The sequence below is a fragment of the Amblyomma maculatum genome, chromosome 5 (genome assembly GCF_055883805.1).
Source record: "Amblyomma maculatum isolate TAMU_Amacu chromosome 5, ASM5588380v1, whole genome shotgun sequence".
Lineage (NCBI taxonomy): Eukaryota > Metazoa > Arthropoda > Arachnida > Ixodida > Ixodidae > Amblyomma > Amblyomma maculatum.
Window position 1 is genome coordinate 29440530 of NC_139348.1, and position 20554 is coordinate 29461083.

The following is a 20554-nucleotide window of genomic DNA, read 5'->3' on the forward strand; positions in this document are numbered from 1 at the left end:
GTTTGACACATTACTGAAAACAACAGGAAGCATTCCGAGTTGGTCAAACAAGAAACGCAGGTTGATAGCCTCCTCGTCTAATCAAGAAGAGATGGCCATGGGCTGAACGTATTTAATGCGAAAGCAAGACAACCGATGGTCGATGAGGACAACAAACTGGATTCCATGGGAACACGATCGTAGCAAGGGATGGCAGGAAGTAGATAAGCTGGTGAGGTTATGAAGTTTGTAGGAATCACATGTATGCAGCTGGCATAGGACTGGGTTAAATGCAGGGATATATGAGAGACCTCTACTCTGCAGTGGGTATCGTTGGGCTGATGATGGAGATGTGTAAGAATCCGTCACTTCGTTTACACGATGGTCACCATCGAAGACGTCAGGTAGCTACCACCACTGCGCCAGGGATCTTCACCAAAACCGCAGGTACTTTGTTGAGTGCGCATCGGTGAAGGGTCGTTAGAAAGTTCCGTACAGCGTCTATGGCTTACGCGAAAGTTATCTTTATGCGAGGCGATTGAAGTAAATCGTCACTTTTCTATTGAGTCCCTTTTTCACAGGGTTATGATTTTTGAATATGATCGCCGTGCGCCGCTCACATAGCTTGTTCCGGTTGATGATTTCTCTAACAAAGCAGCAAAATATGCAAGTATGCAAATATTATATACAGCATACAAAGCAGGTCCTAACATATGGCCAATAATCCGCATCGTAAAGACACAGCACATTGTTTACTTATCGGATAGGAGCGAATTGTCCTTCTCGAATCTTGCAATGTCTTTGTAGTACTAAGCGAATGATTGAATTGGAATAACTTGAGCTGATGGTAATATAGTTAGTTTATTTTTTGTACCCATTGTATTGACATGTTGCATACATTATGTAGCTTGCCTGTAAACAAATAATAGTAAATAAGCGCTTTCTTCCCCCCTCACAGAGCGGACCTGACCCATCCGGCGTTCTCGGAAAGAAGCTCCTGACCAAGGCATCCGTCGAAGGGGGCTCCCGGCGGACAGCCAGCGAGGCTGGTGGCGGAGGCCAAGTGGACGTCCAGGGATCGCAACCGTCGTCTTCAGCGCCTCCGCCTGTGCTCAAGCGTGGGCAGCCTGTCGCAAAGGGCGCTAAAAAGAACGACCTAGCCGGAACCAAACGCATGGGCAATGGGGCGTCCGCTGCGGGCAGCGTCGAGGGTGACGTCGGCGATCCCGAGAAGCAGCGACCACACGATATGTTCGAGGACCTGGTCCACATTGCCTGGCCTCCAACCGACGAGCGTCGAGTGGTCAGACCGAGGCGTTACAACCCCACGCTGGGCCACATACTGCAGATAGAGACCAGGTGCGGCTCACTCTCCAGCTGTCTAAGTCCAGCCTACGTGCGATTTGGCGACTCCAAACTATTCACTTCTTTGCAACGCGACACACATGATTTGTCTCTACGGTGAGGGAAAAGAACAATGTCGCCTCCTGGTTGCTTGCATTATCCACTTGCATACTTTGTACACTCTGAAATTTTCATTTCTTGCTCACTTTTGTGCTTCTTGATTGGGCCAAGTATTGTTTATTTTGGCACGTCATGGTGCTCAGCGGGCGTGTGTTTGAAAGCAATTATAATACGAGTGTCAGAACGACATATATGCTGCTACAGAGTCGTCAGACAACATTTAGCACCTCCGCCTTGCCAGCGTGACTGGCATATACTTGGCTACAAAAACAAAACATACCTATAGTGTTCTAAAACCCTCTGTACATATACTACCAGGAGGTACGCTAATCGTACGAGAAGGTACGCTTTGGAATTCATACCTACATGTTGTCTGGACCTGAACCCGAGGAAATGGCTCTCAACCCGGTCGATTTGCTCATCACGCTCTGGCTGCAGATCTACATTATTTGGCAATATAGAAAAATTGTGGCTCGCACTTAGTAATAGGCATTATGCACTCAGCCGACTCGTCGAACATCTGAATATAAAGTTTTAATACACGTGTGCCCTTCTTAAAAGACCTCCTAATCAAGGTGATCGTAAATATTTATACATTCATCTAACATTTTTGAGGCGCTGGATATACATTGACGCCTTTTTCTGACATTTCCTGACTCGCACGTTTCCTTTCGCGGTGCGGATGCCGTAGGTGCCCTTGACTTGACTGTTGATTAAAAGACAGTGAGTAATCAGGCAATAGCAATTCCTCAGTGTGAGAAGCCAAATAATGACACCCTTTTTAACGATCTGTTTGTGTGCCTCTCTCGAAGGGAATTAACGTCATAGTATGTCGTCGCCGGTAACTCCCGCGCTCATCTGGTGCACGAAATAATTATGTTCGCACGGGTCGGGGTGTGGGTGCTGTTGAGGATGGGCCATCTCTGGTAGTGTGCTACTTGTAGTGAGGGAAGAGCCATGGGATCTCACTCACTTCGATGCAGCCGAGGGGTTAACGTGCGTTCGTTTCTTGACGTGGCAGTTAGTCTACTGCTTGGTTAAAGTGCTTCGCCATAGCCGTTGACTTGCTTTGTTCCCGTCCTTGCAGCCACAACATGAGCAGCTGGGAACAATTCCAGACGGGCATCGCTCGCGAATATCTCTACCCGGAGAACTCGGAGCTCGTCGAGCGCATCCTGCACGAGATGGCCACTCTGCCCATCGTGCACGTCGGTGAGTGCGCAGTAAATGATGATTGTTGCGGTCATTATCTGTTGCAACCAACACTGGTACGTGATGATCGTCGTCGTCCATGCCTTAAGATAGAGGATAGGGTACAAATAAAAAATAGAGCAACACTTTGTTAACAATGGGCCATGGTCCGCACCGTCCTGACCGAACACAGCAGAAATTGAAGTTATCTTTCGGATGTTTATTTGCATCAAACAAGCCAGACTCATTAAATGTTTTGAGCTCATAATTTCGTATGGTAGTTATATTTTAGTTTAGGTAACAGCTGGTTTTAGGGTCTTTTATCACGAATGAAATCTGTGGGGTGATCACTACAGGCTTAAACTGTATCCCACTAGAATTATCAAACGATAGTATCTTTACACTGTGGTACATTCATAAAGCCATCTTCGTATCAGGTGGAACTGCGCATCTGACTTCGGGCGTGGGCTCATGAATTCAGGCACATTACAACCAAGCAAACAAAATATGAGCATCACGAGAACATAACTGATACCGAGGTCAGAATTTTGGATATCGGAACGCCTACACTTACTCCACCTGGAAAGAACTAGGTTGCAGTGCATCACGCGGAAATATTTTCAAACCGCGCGTATTTTGCCAGTAAACAAAATGACTTGGGGAAATGTGAAAAAAAAAATTTATATATATATAAACCACGAGACGAAAGTAGAGAATGTGCATGGCAGTGATAATACACGAATAACTGTTGCAGAAAATGCATATAAAGAAAGAAAAAAAGCACTAAAACGCGAAAACACAAGCAGGAGGATGCAATGAGGGTAAACTACAAACAATTCAAAGTTTATATTCATAGATTAAAGTGAGATAGGACTGAGCTATCCAGTTTCAACGTTGATGGTACCAACTATCCCACCCCCTCCGACACCGTTCTCCACTTTTAGATAATAACCGCATGGTTTGAGAACGGGAACAAAGCGTAAACTGGCCGCGTAGTGAGAATCCTGTTTCATGCTATCATTAGTTCGGCCGAACAGCAGTTTTTTTCCTAATCACTCAGCATTGAGATTCAGTGCGCAGTCCAGCTGAGCAAACGCAATCCCTGTTCTGTGTTTCATGAAAGTTCTGACGCAGGTAATCAGCAGGAAATTGTTCGAAAAATAACGCAAAGACCGGATCAGTGACTTCGACAGAGCAGAAATGCTACAAATCTCCAACAGTCGAAAATTGCGCACAGGCGCTGAGACGAGTTTAAAAGTCTTCGACGCCAGCACAGAGTTCGCTTCCAGTTCCCAGGAAAGGAGTCGCGAGTTTATTGGACTCTTGCCAGCATCACCTATTACGGGTAGTCGGACGCCTCCTCACGCGTAAGAGGAACCTGAACTCATTGTCAGCGAATGAATTTTGCATACTGCTGCTATCGCAGTAGTGCCGCATGTAATGGTACGTACGCATCCTCACGCGTAAGAGCAAAACATCAACTTTTGTCAGCGAATATATTTCGGATACTAGTTGTTGCTGTCGTTGAAATACCGCACGTAGTGATGCTGACTCTCGTCTGCCGAAGCCTGCCGAAATGATGGGTGCTATCAATGCGACCGCTGTCATCCCTTCTACGAGGAAAACGATAAAGAACTGCGAGCCTTCGTAGTTTCGAAAAATTCGAAACAAAACTAACAGGTTTTAAGAAAATTGTTAACCCTTTCTAGAGGAAAATAACTTTTCACGCACTTGGCGCCATACTTTCTGATTAATTCCGTAAGAGTCAGAAGAGCTTGTAAGCCATTCACGTCTAGCCTATATAAGGGTTGCACACCGCTATTGAAGGACAGCTCCAGGATTTCTTGAATTTAACTTGCGTTCAATAACATTGTATTCTCCGTTTCCCTCTAGTTCCGTATTTCTTCCACCCTGATTGGCAGCTGTTCTACATGTAAATCCTGCCCAAATTCATTTTAAAGATTTTTTTTTCTGGGTCCTCAGTTCAAAATAATTTCTGCAGGCAACAGCGCATTTGTCACGTAAGATGCATTACACGCACCTTGCTCCGGCTCCAGCACTACTAACAAATTTACGAGGTTTGTATTAAGATCGCCAGGCATGTTATGAAGTGACTTTTCGTTTTGTGTCGTTACTTCAGCCATTCAACACCGTTTAGAGTGTTTTTGTAATAATGTTTGTGACGTCATCGTCATATCACGCGAAGCATTTTTCCATGCATTAGACTGAGTTTTAGCTTCCGTTTCGCTGTTCTAAAGTAGTTTCACTCCGTTGTTTGTTTGTTTTTAAGAGAACAAAGTGGTATTGGTGATGTGAATAGAGGACGCTAAAAAAATGATATGGCAATCAATCAATATGCTGGAATAAACCCCCGGACCTCCCGTTTATGCTGAAACATTTGAACGCATTTTCGGCAGCGCTCTGCAGTTTGACTACATTTTAACACAACCGCTATAGTGCTTTCTTTCCGCGACATCTCGGCACATCCATTTATAGTAGAGACGTTTAGCATAGCGTTAGACCACACCGCTGCCACGTAGCGCAAGGATACGTCGTAACAATGCATGGCATTGTTATTCTAAACGTTTCTACTCTTTTCTCTGTTTCGTGTACCGCGAACCAAAACCAGACTGCGCCAACGCTGTGCTGTAACCCGGGGTCAGGAGTCTACGAAAGCTCTCGCTGTCGTCCACGCAGAACGCATGGTGTCGAGGCACTTCCAACGCGGGGCGCGCTGGCCATCGGCACTCCACTTCAACGCAGTCGGCCATTTCAGGCCGAAAATGTCACAACGCTCTACAGGCGCGCATAGGCTAAGCTACAAAAAGGTCACCCAGGCTGACACATGTTCCTTCTTCCGTTTCGAAGGTGCCGACGTTGCTGCTCCGTAGCTGCATTGTCGGGCCATTTATACGCGCAAGTGTCCATGTGTGACGACAGCGGGGCGTTATTGTCGTCACAGAAGATCCCTGCCACTGTTATCATTTTTGTTGCTTCCGGGATATCGAGCATGTGACACGCTTCGCTCTTTCGGTTTTATTGTGCTGCGCGCGGAACATTTTCGTCTAAGGGCAGGAAGCGGAAAGAACAAACAAATCTGGACTCGATCGCTCGGACTATGTGGCCTTATTTTGCAACAATAGCTCGTGCATTCGGACACATAGTGAGGCAGCAAATGCCCCCATTGTCTGCGGTTGGGAAGAGTATCGTTGAGGAGATTGCGTCACCCATGGCCGCTCCTTTGTTTTTCTGGGGTTCCCAAACGTCAACGACGTAAAGACAGGCAGTGGCATTGCCACAGGTCTTAGCCTCGTTCGCACTGGCTCAACAGGAACGGTTACTTTCTACGTGTCAGTATTGTGGCGGAAGCTTTCCTTTTCATCTAAAATGCAAATAAAAAGGAATTAACCCTAACTTTTTTACAGCAGCCGTACTTGAACGATTGGATTGTAAATCAGTTCTTACTGAAAGGTCGTTTGTTACCATGTACGAATGTAATTACTCACCGAAATACCATGATTTCTTCACAGCCCACGGATATTAAAACTCGCATACCTCTTTTGCAGCGTTTCTTAAAGAAAATCATCAACTTCGCTGTGTGTGAGTGTCATAGGGAATCGCGGAGCATATACTCAACTTTCCTCCGCGCAATCAAATTTACATGGTTTGTGAAGCATCTCACTAGCTTACACTTCACGTTACCACTTCCATCGCCAAACAGTTCCCAATTTACATGCCTTTTGCGTTAGGTCATTTGTAATCTTGATTTAAACATGCGTCATACTAGGCACATACTGAACCGAATATCCGTCATACATATTGAGTACTTAAAATTCAAAGCTAATTCTACACTAGGATATCTAGAAAGAAACTTCTCCTCCGCACCATCTTCCTTAAATCTACAGTTATATAAAACGTACGCCCACAGCTAGAATACGCGTCGTCGATTTGGGATCCATAACACACAACATTCGTCAACAAGCTTTGAAGCCGTGCAAAATCGTTGAGTCCGTTTCATTTTCAACAACTATAATAGAACAGCCAGTGTAACACAAAAGAAGACCAGAGTAAATTTATCGTCACTATCAATCCGTAGGAAGATCACTCGTTTATGTTTATTTCACAAAATATATTACCATAATCCAACTCTTTCCGCTATGTGGGTCCGCCCGGCTGTGTTTATTTCCTCTCGTCGTGATCATATCCATAAGGTCAGCATACCCCATTGTCAAGCAACAACAGGCTACACCGTGAAAAGAGAAGGAAAATGCATGCTCAGTATTATATTCAGGTTCCTGCGTTTATTTATTTATCGATCGACAACGCATTGCGATGCTGTTGCATTCTTTCTTAATGTCGTGACGTCATCCGCAGCAATTGACTCTCACCAGCGGCATGATCCGATGAGCGGCCGTTTCGGCGGAGATTGGCGTCGCATAGCCACTAAAAGGTGCACCGGAACCCAACCCTTCTTCCTATCGGGAACCCTTGGAGGGCAGCAGTAAACACGTGCACGCACGCGCACACCTGGATCTAATCGATGCACGCCGAGGTCGAAGGGCCCCGCTTACGCCATCTGGCGCCACCGAACTGCGCTCCATGCCTGCATGCAGAGGCGCAAGCACCGTCGGTCGCTTTCGTTATCGACGCCCGCGCGGCCAAACCTATTCTGCGAGCCCTTTAATTCGCGGTGGCTGGGAGCTTCGGCTCTCGGGCGCAGTTGTACCGGCGGTCGCCGTAGTCGGTTTGCAAATAGGCTACTTAGGAGCCACCGTGGTGTATGTAGCCCACCATGTGCAGCGCTGTTTTCGGGCAGGCGCCTCCAGGGACCCAGCAGAGCCTCCAGCCGCGGAAGCAATCTGGTCGATGGGGTGGCGAAATGCAGATAATCTCGAGTGCTCACATTTTGCTAAGAGAGAAGAGTTTATGAGAAAATTTGACTTGGATCACGACTTTTTTCGGCGAGGTGTTTTTTTGGAGGTTTCTTCTACAAGCTGCGGAGGTAGAGGCTGCCTCTCTCGCGCCAGACATATGGTAACGAGCGTTTTTTTTTTTTTTCTTATGCAGTTTAGCGGTGTTTTAACAGCTGCTCATCACCATGGGGTTTTGCGTGGTTTGTGGCATTTGTTTTTCGTCCTTCACAAGCCAAGGCCCGGCTTACCACGGCTCTATACAGCAAAGCGGAACACAGTTCGGTAATGTAACTCGCACACGTTGCCCACAGCGCTGCCTTGTCGAGTGCGCGGCGCGCGCATAGCTTGAATGTCCTGGTAGAGTCATGAGGTAACCGGCTTTTTTAGGCGGAGAGGAGGAAGCTGAAGCCATCTGTAAATTCTAAATCCATGTATAGGAATAGGAGATGAAGGCCCCTCTTCGGCCAGCAGCTTTATCAAGGAAAAAGTGCACGAAATATGAGTTGTGAAAACAGTCCCACCGCTTCCCCCCGTTTCCTGAAAAAAAAAAAAAAAAAAAAAGAAAGCCGCCGCATATTTGTCTGTGCCTTTGAGACAAAGCAGATGCTCACGGGAGCATGCACACGTTGAGGGGAATAAGCTCGAAAGCACGGCCTTCGTCAGATAGCGATTTCATCTAAAAAAAAAAAAAAAAGAGCACTTGACATCTTTGACAGTCGCTCCCCTACATGTATACAACGGTGACTGTTCGAGCGCCATACTCAAAGGACGCGCTTACGAGGATAAAGGGAAGCTTCTATTCTTTCGTTTTCAAACGTAAGCAAAAAAATAGACCAATTTTCTGAAAAACCAGTGCCCCTCAGGCGGCCAAGAAATTAATTGCTAGGACCACGAATCGCCATGACGTTCAAACCCAAATATATCCTGATCAGAGATCATGACCAAGTCCGATTTGCCGCCGAAGGGTCATTGCAAGACGCAAGGAGTGTCTTCTTCCTCTCTCCCGTAATGGAACAGCTTTTTCTTTTGTCTGCTTTTTAGAACTTCCGCCGCAGTAATGTCCAGCACCGCCCTCGGGCCGGGTGACTATTCCATGCGCAAGCCGGTTACATAAGGCACTTAACTTCCACATAACTGCAGACCGAAAAAAAAGACGAGCTCCAAACAAGGAAAATACACACGAGACGGACAATCGCTGCACTCGCAAGAGGTTTTATTTCGCCAACGCATGGAAAATATAAGGGTTCCGCCGCCGATGCGGGCACAGGAAAGAAAGGAAGGACAGTGCTAACGTTAACACAAAACATTTTCACACCGTGTTACACATCTTATCGTGTAACACACCTGCAAATTTCCCATGTTTTGGCGAAATAAAATCAGTTGTGAGTGCAACGATTGTCCGTGTCGTGTGTGTTTCCCTTCCTTGGTGCTCGTCTTTTTTTTTTTTTTCGCCCTTCAGTTACCTGGAAGCACAGTAACCAAAAGCTCGTGTCACTAAAGACACTTACACATCCCTCTCTCTGGCGTCTGCATCCAGGAGAACCTCGCGTGGACCACGTGCAGACAGCGCCACCTTACGCGTTCGACCGCTGTGCATCTCGTTTATTCCCATCCGGAATTAGTGTTTTCACGCAACCTCCATAACACGGTGTGCACGTGCAGCCCTCTTGGGCGGCGGCGGGAGCCGCAGGAAGCCCTCGACGGGCAATACCCAGTGAGGCCGTGCAGTGAAGCCAGGGAGGTCATCGTGCCGGAGCCGTCATTAATCACGCTTACGGTTCACGTGTATTACTACTACTACGAGCGCGTGTGTGCAATGCTATTCCTCCCCCCCCCCCCCCCCCCCCCCCCCCCTTCCAGACAGCTGCCGATGTTGGGCACAGTACTCTACGCTCCGCGGGAGTCCGTGCCGACCTAATTGCGACAAATGGATTCGGCCTGCGTCGGATCCTGCTTCTTCTTCATCTTCCGCCTGATGCCCGTTCGCTATGGCGTGGCCTAACAAGTATGAACGTCCGAAAGACAGACCGGAATGAATTATTCCCCCCGTGGAGGGAGAGAGGGAGGAATGGGGGGAATACGAAGGGGTTCAGCTGGAGGAAGATGCAAATAGCCGAAAACCCCTTTGCATACCGCTGTTATGAAATAACGACAATATAAATAGCAGTTTTAAAGCGATTATTTGTCGTTTCAGAATTGTTATATTTATCTAGTTATTTTAACAAAAATTCCAGCGTGCTGTGGTTTTTACTGGCGATGTGCATGTCGCACCCAGCAAAAACCGGTTATTGACGGGATTTGGGGGCATTTTTAAAGAGGAAATGAATATTTTTTTAATTATGATATTCATTCGAAATGTACAGTCGCCGTCGTGCCTGAGCCCTCTGCTGACTCCTTCGTCAACATACTGCAGCTATGGCAAATTTTTACCATCACTAAACTAACCGAAAAAGAGGACATTCATCACTGCAAAGGAGACGCTCCGAGTTGCAATGCCGCGCTCAATGGACCTATATCGATAGTTAAAAGAGCAGCTGTTCTCACTATTCTGGTTAAACATCGCAATGGTCTATCGGGCCTTCCATTGACCTGTCGAAGTAGCCAAAACATGCGCTCTTTCAGAACACTCGCGCCATCCATGAGTGAACTTCAGCACAAAATCTTGTGGTGACCATGGCTATGCACGCAGAGCGCTCCTTGCATAAGAGAGAGGGCGAGGGGAAGGAGGGCTAATTTACAAATAATTGTGAATAGAACGACTTCAGTCGTCGCTCTCATGGCTGCTGACACACTGCAGCAGAAAGAGAGGGCAAGGCAGAAGGTGACAATGGGTGACTATGTGAACAGAATATATCGACGCGTAATTTCTGCCTTCTCGGGAGAGCCGAAAAAGAAGCACGTGAACGAGGCAAGAAGCAGAAGCTGGCGAGCCTTGGGCACGTTGCAAATAAGCGACTTCCCGTACTGAGTACATATACGTAACAATAGGTACTAATTCGTTAAAAAAAAAAAATATCTCCGATGCGTACTTAGTGCTCAGAACGTGCCAAACAGCACTTTAATTCGCTGCTATTGCGAGCGGTCCTGCACGTACGTTGCGTGTTCGAATCCCTGCCGAGAAGGAAGACAAATAATGATTACTTGCACCGAAGCTCCAATAAGGTCCATTTTTCGTCGGCCAGATCCGAGTAAAGCAAAGCGCTCTTGAATGTTCCTCGGTAGCTGGGCCATTCGCCGCGTGTACACTTGTGTGCACGATGGATGTGTGTGTTTAGGTGGACGAGAGTATTCACCTAAACGGCTCGTAAGCTTCTCTCATGTCGACGCTGCCCCATGCGATCTTCGTACTGGCACTCAGTAGATCGCTCTTAATGGCGTCCGTACAGCTGGAAACACACGTCGTTAGTTGTCAAAGCCGCCACGCTGTCTAGAGGAGCAACGTCTCTTTCGCTCGTATCCACAGATGTGATTATTATAATGTAAATAATTAGAAACTGAATTGCGAACATTTATCGTTGTTTGTGCAGCCCAGTTTCTCAACTAACCTTTGTTATTTACTTTTATTATAGCGATGACTGCAGTTGGGGCCTAGGCTCCTCAGCCAGTTTCGTTCGTCGTTTGCCCTTCATCTCGGAATGTGCCGTACCCGAAAACGGGTTTACCTTCAGTATATACGGCCCCCCGACATTCTTCTGCGAATCGGTCCCGAAATACCAAACTAAGTACGAGGTGTGTTACTTTTTATATAAGGTGTTTCTTCATGAATTAAAAAAAAAAAGAAAGACGGCCTTCTCCCTCACCTATATACATACTTCTTCAGCTGTAATCATTACCTTATTATGGCGTCATTTCATTGCCCTGCCAGCGCATGTCCATGCGATGTTGATTGGGCCTCCATAATCTCTGCACCCGTCCTTACTTGCAGCTGTGCAGCGTCGATAGCGTTCCTTTCAAGGCTACGTATAGTCTAATCACGCCCGCACTTTCATTATCGCGCCTGCACACAAAGCCGTCTCGCCACCGCTCCTAATCCTGCAGACACGACGCCGCCTGCCTGGCTTTCTCCACATGGGGCGGTGCGTATTCTCCCTTTCTCGCAAAGCGCAACACAGGCGGGGCACCTGTCTATATGCGTATATATACATAGCCCTGCATTCTCGGTCGCCTCCTCCCCTAACGCAACGGAGCGTATAATTACTCGGCTATCGGTTTCTTTGGTCTGTCCGCCGAGGAGTCCTTGTCCACTGTGCATATATGCCTATCTGACGATGCACCGGCGTAGTTTGAGCGAGCCAGTTTGGGCGGTCACCCCCAAGTCGCGGACTGCGGACCAGTGAGCAGCTCTCCTCCCTCCCCCATTCTCCACCGCCTTACTAATTAAGTTCAGATTGATTAGCCCAGATACGCGGCCGCCCACCAAGTTGTTGTCGAGTAGGTATCGACAACGCTTGTCGATACCTACTGCCCTCCTCCAGCTTCTCCCGAAGCTTTGCCGTGTTTCGTGTACTCGGCTTTGCTTGGACTGAGCACCGTATTGGGACGCTGTTAAAGTCCGCAGGTAATTATGGCTACCGAAAATTTTGTTGCGGAGGTCTCGTTCGACGTGGGACCAAGGGAATGGAACAAGTGGCTGGTCACTCTCGTCAATAACAGTTAGTTATCTGCCACTTGCCAAAGGCAGTCGAAGAGTCTCCAAAAGGCGACAGGAACTTTTTTCCTGTTTATGCCGCTCTATCTCGGACCCCCAGCTTCTTGGTGTGAAATGGAAGGGTGCAACGGAGTTGTTCATTTGGTCGTTTTCCGCGAGTTGCCGTACTTTCGAGGGACGAAGAAGAACCTTCCCGAATCGTGGTTAAATTTTCCTCAACCAAAAGTGATCAATGCTGAGAAGCATACCGCATAGATTCTCGGTGGGTGTGGCCCCCTGCACGAAATTAGCTTTAATCTACTCAGTGTTCCAACTGCAGTTAAACACAAATAATTATCCTTTGTTTGCGTAAGGACTGACATGTTAAGAGGAAATGGTGCTGGTGTGCGGGATATTTTTGAAGATACGGTTTGTAGGGAGATTGACTGGCGGACATTGTGTCTACCGAAGTTATTCAGAAAAATCAATTCAACTTGATACTTCACTGCGAAATATGCTTAACGAGAAAGCTTTTGCACACCTGGAATGCAACCGCTTTCTGCCAACTTCGCATTTTTATTTTTGGTTTTTCATATTTTCACTTCATTTTTTTATATTATCGGCAGCCAAGCTGGGGAAAGGGGCTTTAACTCGAGACCGAAGGAGTAAGGTATTATTTTAACCTTTGATAAAGGTTAATTGAAACTAATGCTTGATGGCAACAGCAGCCGTTCCGCGCTATTAATCAAGGCCTTTCAGTGCTGCGGAAAACCTTTATTACTATCTATTGCCTTTTATTGGTGCTGTATCGAATTTATAGCCGGCCTTTTTGTAAACTCAACAGAGTTTGGTTCGCTACTGCGAGTTGTCAGTACTGTAGGAGCGGAAACGCTTAAACTGCTTTTTAAAAACGTTCATTGAAAGCTCTGCTAATTATGCTGCCACGATATTAGCAGTTAAGAGAGGGGGCCCGGAGGGTGTGCAACAATGCATCCTTCTAAGGAGATTGCAACGGATACAATACTCACCGCTCTCGACCCCATCCCCTTAGTTTACACAGCCATTCCGACGTTGGAGTGATGTATTTGCTCTGCGCCCGCCGCCTCCCCTCCCAACGTGTACCCCTACCAACTTCGTTGCATACGTGATCTGCGGCCAGGCCGTCGTCGTCGTCTCTAATTGGCTCTCTGGACAACCTCAAAGGCCGCGCTTATTACCGCCTCACGGCTGCACTGAGACCTAATTAACTCGCTTGTGACGAGCCATTCGCCCCTCTCCCTCTCCTCCCCTTGTATCGTCTCCAAAGCTGTACCCTTTCGTGTGCGCTGTACAGAGCGAACTGATCTCTCGCATGCCGGGTGTATTGTCCACGGGACGTTGGCTCGGTTTATTTGTATTTTGTTTGCTTTTTTTCTTGCTTACTTGGAATTCATTGGCGACCTGCCTCTACAGTGAGATCAATCGCCGCGTATTGATGCAGTGAACAGGTGATGCAGGACTCAAAAGAGCGCGCCTAATTGAACAGCGTCGAACTGGCTGCCGGGGAGGCATGGGCTGTCCACGTTACAGTGTAGTGAGTTGGTTTCAAGAACGACGATTTCATAGGTTGGCAAATGCCGCAAACCACGTGCTTACTCTTCGGGGTGTCTGGGCGGTTTGCGTAAGCCAGCTGCGCGTGGCGAATTGATGAATAAATATAAGCGCGCCTCTGGGCAGGTGCAGCTCGAGTATTAAGAAAATGTGGTGAGAATCCCACCGGCAGTGACTTGAACGGGGCCTTACGTGTAAAAAATGATTCCAGTGGTTCGTACAACGAAAGCTAACAAGACTAGAGCGCAGGGCCAATCCCAGCCGCGGCGACAGCGTTTCGATGGGGCAGAGCCGTAACACGCGCGCCTTTGTTCTGTGCGAACTCAGTGCACGCTGAATAACCCGAGGTGGCCGAAATGAGCCTGAAGCTCTTGATTACGACATCGTCATTGCCTCTTTCCTTCTTCCTTTTTCGCTCCTCCCTTCACCCTCGAGTACTAGGGCAGGTACTCGATGGTGAAAACCCTGAAAACCATTTTTCGTTAAGGAAGAACTACTAACAGCACTAGCGCACTGCTGCGCCGCAAATTTATCAAGATAAGTTTTGTCAGCGCTTCCATTATACTCTTCTAAAATGGGATCATTAACTGAGGTCAACTATGGAGGTAGTTCGTGTTTTTTTAACTAATGACCGGCCCGTGTGCACCTTATGTTCAGGAAATCGAAAATTTATGCTATACTTTTCCCAGAAGTGTTTGTTTTAGCATGCACGGACTAGAAGCTAACCGTTTTATTAATGGAAATGTTTTTTTCAACACCAACGTTTCAGCCGTTCTGCAAAGTAGCTCACTAGGCTAATGCAGTGCCGATTACAGACAGCGAAATTTCAAACGCCTGACATTGATTCGAGTGCTACATTTCTCATCACGCGGGGGGGGGGGGGGGGGGGGGGGGCGACGGTGCGCAGATCTCGTTAGCTTTTCTTGCGGAAACGTGGCATATATAGTCGAAGTGGTTGATTCTGCTCACTGTTTCCAAACAAGATTGGCGGCTCTTTATGAACGCACGCAGCGTATGAACGTTTATATGAACGTGGCGGAATGCTGTTGGGAGAACTTCCTGCATGTGCATGCGCGCGCGCACACACACACACACACACACACACACACACACACACACACACACACACACACACACACACACACACACACACACACACACAGACACACACACACACACACACACACACACACACACACACACACACACACACACACACACACACACACACACACACACACACACACACACACACACACACACACACACACACACACACACACACACACACACACACACACACACACACACGCACGCACGCACGCACACACACACACACACACACACACACACACAAATAAAAAAGTGGTACCCTAGATTTAGCAATTAGGAACACATGCGTTGACTCCCAGAAAGATTTGAACCGTCATTTCCATTGGCAGGATCCATTCGCTGAGCGGAATTCACTTGGCGCCATCTGCTGCATGCGAGAACTGCTCGACGTAACAGAGGCAGCCTGTAACCAGACCGCGCGGGATCGCAAACATGGAAGAAATATTCTAACCCTTTTATTTCTATGATATCGCACACGGGAAACTTTAAAATCACTCTGAGACTGCGGTTGACGACTACGGAGGCTAGATTCGATAAGCGCAATATTGTTTCATAAGCATCCGTTGCGCTTGCGGTTAAACAGTGTTGTCCAATCGCGATTGCGAACGTGCATACAGTGGGCCAAATAGAAATCTGATGCAAGGTAGGATATAACAGTTGGGTTTGGCAAGCCGTGAGAACCCGTATCGCCTACATTTCCTATTGGTGCTGTCATTCCAGCTCTTCTTCGAGCAGCTTTCAATTTCCACAGCTTATTTTGCAACACTCACAGACACAGCCGGTAGCGTCGCGATTGCTTGCGTAAGCACACGGCGACGGACATTGTTTCCTTGTCAGTGCTCATCCTGTACTTGGAAAGAAGACAGCGCAAAAAAGACCACCGCAGGAGAGGACACGGCACACAAAAAAAATGCCCATTGAACTTTTACTGATCTACTCGATTGTTTTTGGGGCGCTCTTTTTCTTATTATTTAGAGGATGTTTACGATTTTCTACTTGAGGCGCCGGGGCCTTTCAGTATGCGGGAAGAATACCCTTCCCGAAATCGGATTTGTCTGTTGGTCTAGGCTCACGGAGCCTGAACAATGTAATGAATCTTATCCTGCAGCAGACGTCTGCCGGAAGAGGTCGCTGAGGTAAAACATGCTTCCGTCTGATTTTACTTACCAGAGCCTTTTTCCTTATAATCGTGCGAAAGGCGGAAAAAAGGAATGACCCCAATTTAAGCGTTTGCGCCTAGATACCGACGGAAATGTCATCTTTGTAGCTTTCGAACAAATAGCATTAGTGTGTGCGTACATGTAGCAGATGTCCGTAGCTAGGCAGGTTTTGCGCCGCGCAGGCGCAGTAGCAGAGGCGGACCCTCGCTTTGTACTTCGGAGTCAGCGGATAGATTTACTATTTATTAGTTTACTATTTACTATTCATTATTTACTAAGGTAATCGCTGATAGGTTCAGCACAACCTTAGACTTCAATCAACCAAAGGGTCAAGCAGGATTTCAAAAAGGGTACTCTACCATCGATCACATCCAAACTATCAACCAGGTAATAGAAAAATGCTCGTAATATAACCAGTCCCTATCACAGCATGCACTACCTACCAGAAAGCATGTGACTCGGTCGAAACCTCAGCAGTCATGCAGGCATTGCGAAATCAGGGTGTAGGTGAGCCATATGTGAAAATACTGTAAGATATTTGTAGTGGCTGCACGGCAACCATAGTTCTGCATAAAGAAAGTAACAAAATTCCCATAAAGAAAGGTGTTAGGCAAGGAGACACAATCTCTCCAGTACTATTCACAGCTTGCTTAGAGGAAGTATTCAGAGACTTGGAATGGGAGCAGTTAGGGATAAGGGTAGAGGGAGAATACCTCAGTAATGTGTGATTCGCTGATGACATTCCCTTGTTAAGTAACTTAGGGAACCAATTGCAACTAATGATTAATGACCTAGACAGGAGAAGCAGAAAGGTAGGCCTAAAAATGAATATGCAGAAGACTAAAGTAATGTTGAACAATCTGGGAAAGGAACAGCAGATTAAAAATAGGAAGCGAAGCGCTAAAAATGGTAGGCGAACATGTATATGACCGCATATCCGGACCACGAAAGGTAAATAACTAGGAGAAAAAGATTGGGATGGAGCGTATTTGGCAAGTATTGGCACATTATAACTAGCAGCTTACCGGTATCACTCAAGAGGCAAGTATACAACAGTTGCATCTTACCTGTACTCACCTATGGGGCTGAAACGAGGAGGCTAACCAAGAAAGTTCTACTTAAGTTGATGACAACGCAGAGGGCTATGAAGCGAAAAATAGTAGGAGTTACATTAAGGGATAGGAAGCGTGCAAAATGCGTTAGAGAAATAACTCAAGTTACTGGCAATCTAGTCGAAATTAGGAAGAAGAAATTGGCATGGGCAGGACATGTAGTGCCGAGAGGACGACCGTTGGTTTCTAGAAGTAACCAATTAGATTCCAAGGATAGTTATAAGCGTAGCAGCGGGGGGGGGGGGGGGGGGGGGGGGGGCGGGCAACAAATTAGCTGGGTAGGAGAAATTTGCAGGAGTCAAGTGGATGCAGCCAGCACAGGACTGGGTTCAGTCAGTTCAGTCGTTCAGTCATGTCCGACTCTTCGTGACCCTATGGACCATATCACGCTACGCTTTCCGGTCTCTCACTATCTTCCTAACATCATATAACTTCATCTGCAGCGCCTCGAGGATGCCATCTAACCATCGCGTTCGCTGCCTACCCCTTCTCCGGCGACCCTCAACCTTTCCCAACATCAAATCTTTCTCCAGCGACTCCTCTCTTCTCATCAGATGACCAAAGTAGCTGAGCTTTAACTTTAGAATTTGACCCTCCAATGAGCAGTCAGGGTTTATGGTCGACAATATCGACTGATTTGATCTTCTGGCAGTCCAAGGAACTCTCAAGAGTCTTCGCCAGCACCACAATTCAAACGCGTCAATTCTTCGGCGGTCAGCCTTCTTCACAGTCCAACTCTTGCATCCATACATCACAACTCGAATGTCTCTGCTCTTTACTAGGCGGTCAAGGCTAGCCATGGCTCTCTTTCCCAGAAGCAGGCGTCTCCTAATTTCATGGCTGCAGTCTCCTTCCGGGGTAATCTTGGAGCCCAACAAGAGAAAATCTGTCACAGAAATGTTCAGTTTAAGCCCAAACTTCTCACTCTCTTCTTGTACGCGCATCAGAAGTCTCTTGAGTTCTGCTTCGCTTTCTGCCATTAAAGTGGTATCGTCCGCATATCTGAGGTTGTTGATACGTTTTCCAGCAATCTTCACTCCAGCTGAAGACTCGTCCAGACCGACCTTCCTCATGATATGCACTCAGCATATAGGTTAAATAGGCAGGGCGACAGTATGCAGCCTTGTCTCACACCTTTCTCAATCGGAAACCAATCAGTAAGACCATGCCCAGTTCTGACTGTGGCCTCTTGCCCTTCATAAAGGTTCCTGAGGAGACAAATGAGGTGAATTGGAACTCCCATCTCTTGGAGAGCTTGCCACAATCTGCTGTAATCTACGCAGTGAAACGCTTTCGCATAATCAATAAAGCAGAAGTAGATGGGTTTCTGGAACTCTCTTGCTTTTTCCATGATCACAGGACTGGGTTAATTGGAGGAAAATGGGAGAGGACTTCGCCCTGCAGTGGGCATAGTGAGAGTGATTATTATTATTATTATTATTATTATTATTATTATTATTATTATTATTATTATTATTATTGTTATTATTATTATTATTATTATTATTATTATTATTATTATTATTATTATTATTATTATTATTATTATTATTATTATTATTATTATTATTATTATTATTATTATTTACAACGTTAACGTGTCGTTGCAGCCCGTCTGTTCTAAAACTTTCAGGCAACCAATTTGTCTGAAGCGCACGATCTTAGGTGAAAATAATATAATAGGGCTTTCTTTACGTTCAATCGCCGTACGGTAAACTGACAAGTGCTCGTGCGCAACTGGATCGTGTGCATAAAATTTGGCTTGTCGAGCCTGTCAGTGCTAGCAACGGTAGCGTGTTATTTTATTGACTATACGGCTGTCCGGCGGCGTTAAAATTCTCTCATAGGTCTCAGGGGTTTGCGCTCTGGGCTAAATCCATTCTTGTGTTCTTTCCTCTAATATGTTTACAATGTTGAAACCTTACGGGATCACCGAAAAATTAAAAGTAGAAAGTGTATGTATTTCCTTACATTCTAACGAGAAAAAAGATAGGAAAAAGGAAAAGAAAAACACGATTTGCTAAAGGTCACCGTGAAGCTAAAGGATTCGGGGAGTTTCACAAGCGCCAACACCTTCGATCGCTAAAATGTCAGTGGTCGTAGACGGTACACGCAGGCGTCAGAGAGAGAGAGACCCTATAATGAAAAACATAGCATTTAGCCGGCGTTTAAATTTCGCTGGCATGCTACCCCGTATAGGAAGGGGAATTGAGGAGGGAAAAATTGAAAAAGAATGATGAGAAGATTTAAAAAAACGAAGGGGAGATAAAATGCGGCCATTAAATGCGTTTTAAGGTGCATCGGGGGGTAATGGTATTAAATGAAATGATGAAATGCATAGTCCGATAAATACGCTTATAGAGTACGCAGCGTGATATGATAAATGTTTGAGGGTAACATTCAAGGTGAATTTAGAATTTGTATAGAAGTCCAATCTCTTTCAAATACGTAAATAAAAAGTTCATTGCGAGTCTCTGTTGCCTAGGGCAGGCTAAGGGACCTAAAACACTGCCTATTGTTAAAGGCACTGCGGAGTGCTTCTCCATGCTATGTTCATAGTATGCACGATTGTTAGAGACAGGACACTCAACTAGGATATGTACCACAGTTTCAACCGAGCCACAGTTGTCAGAATGCGGACTGTTCATTTGACCGAAACGGTATCCCAATCCATTTCTATATGCACAGTTCAGGCGAAGTCGGTGGTGAAGAGTTTCTAGTTGGCGAGGAAATTTCGGAGGGAGTCTTGAACATAGATGTGGGTGAATTGAGTAAATAAAGTTAGAGTGATTTGATTTATGGTTTGATTTGAGAATTATGCACAAAATATTCAGGAAGAACAATTATATGTCGGAGAAACAAATATAGAAAGGAGAAAAAATACAGAAGCAAAGTACGTATAGGTTGCTCTGGTTTGGTTCCGTTTGGTTGGATTTGGTTTATGGTGTTTATCCCAAAGTGACTCGGGCTATGAAAGACGACGTAGTGGAGGGCTCCGAACATTTCGACCGTCTGGCGGTCTTTAACGTACATTGACATCCCACAGCGCACAGTCTGGTCGCTAAGCTGTTCGCATCCATCAAAAAGTGGCCGCCGCGGCCGACGTTCGGGCCCGCATCCTTGAGCAGAGCGGTCGAGCACCCTAGCCACTGCACCACCACGGCAGGAGCAAAACATGTGTCAGAGATCACGTCGTGAGGGACACATGACACGCACTGTGCAATACCTGCGCAGCCTGCGAACGCATGAAGCCAAAGGCTAAAATCGCGGACGACGAGGCCGCACAAGAGCCACAACAGGAAGCAGCTGCTGTCGACGTGCAGTTACGCGTGACCATCAAACGATGGTGTGTTCTCGCTTCCGGTCTCACCACGCAACTGGCTGGCGTTTTCATTTTTACTGCGA

The 20554-nt window shown here is 46.6% G+C and overlaps 1 protein-coding gene across 1 annotated transcript in view; it reads left to right on the forward strand.

The window, feature by feature from the left end:
- LOC146187927 (extracellular serine/threonine protein CG31145) overlaps nt 1-20554 on the forward strand; it is a 266568-nt gene that overhangs the window by 186320 nt on the left and 59694 nt on the right. The window contains exons 4-5 of the mRNA XM_084603562.1: nt 938-1338; nt 2531-2655. Of these exons, the coding sequence (XP_084459688.1) occupies nt 1154-1338; nt 2531-2655 (310 nt within the window). The 5' untranslated portion in view covers nt 938-1153. The remainder of the gene's footprint in view (nt 1-937; nt 1339-2530; nt 2656-20554) is intronic.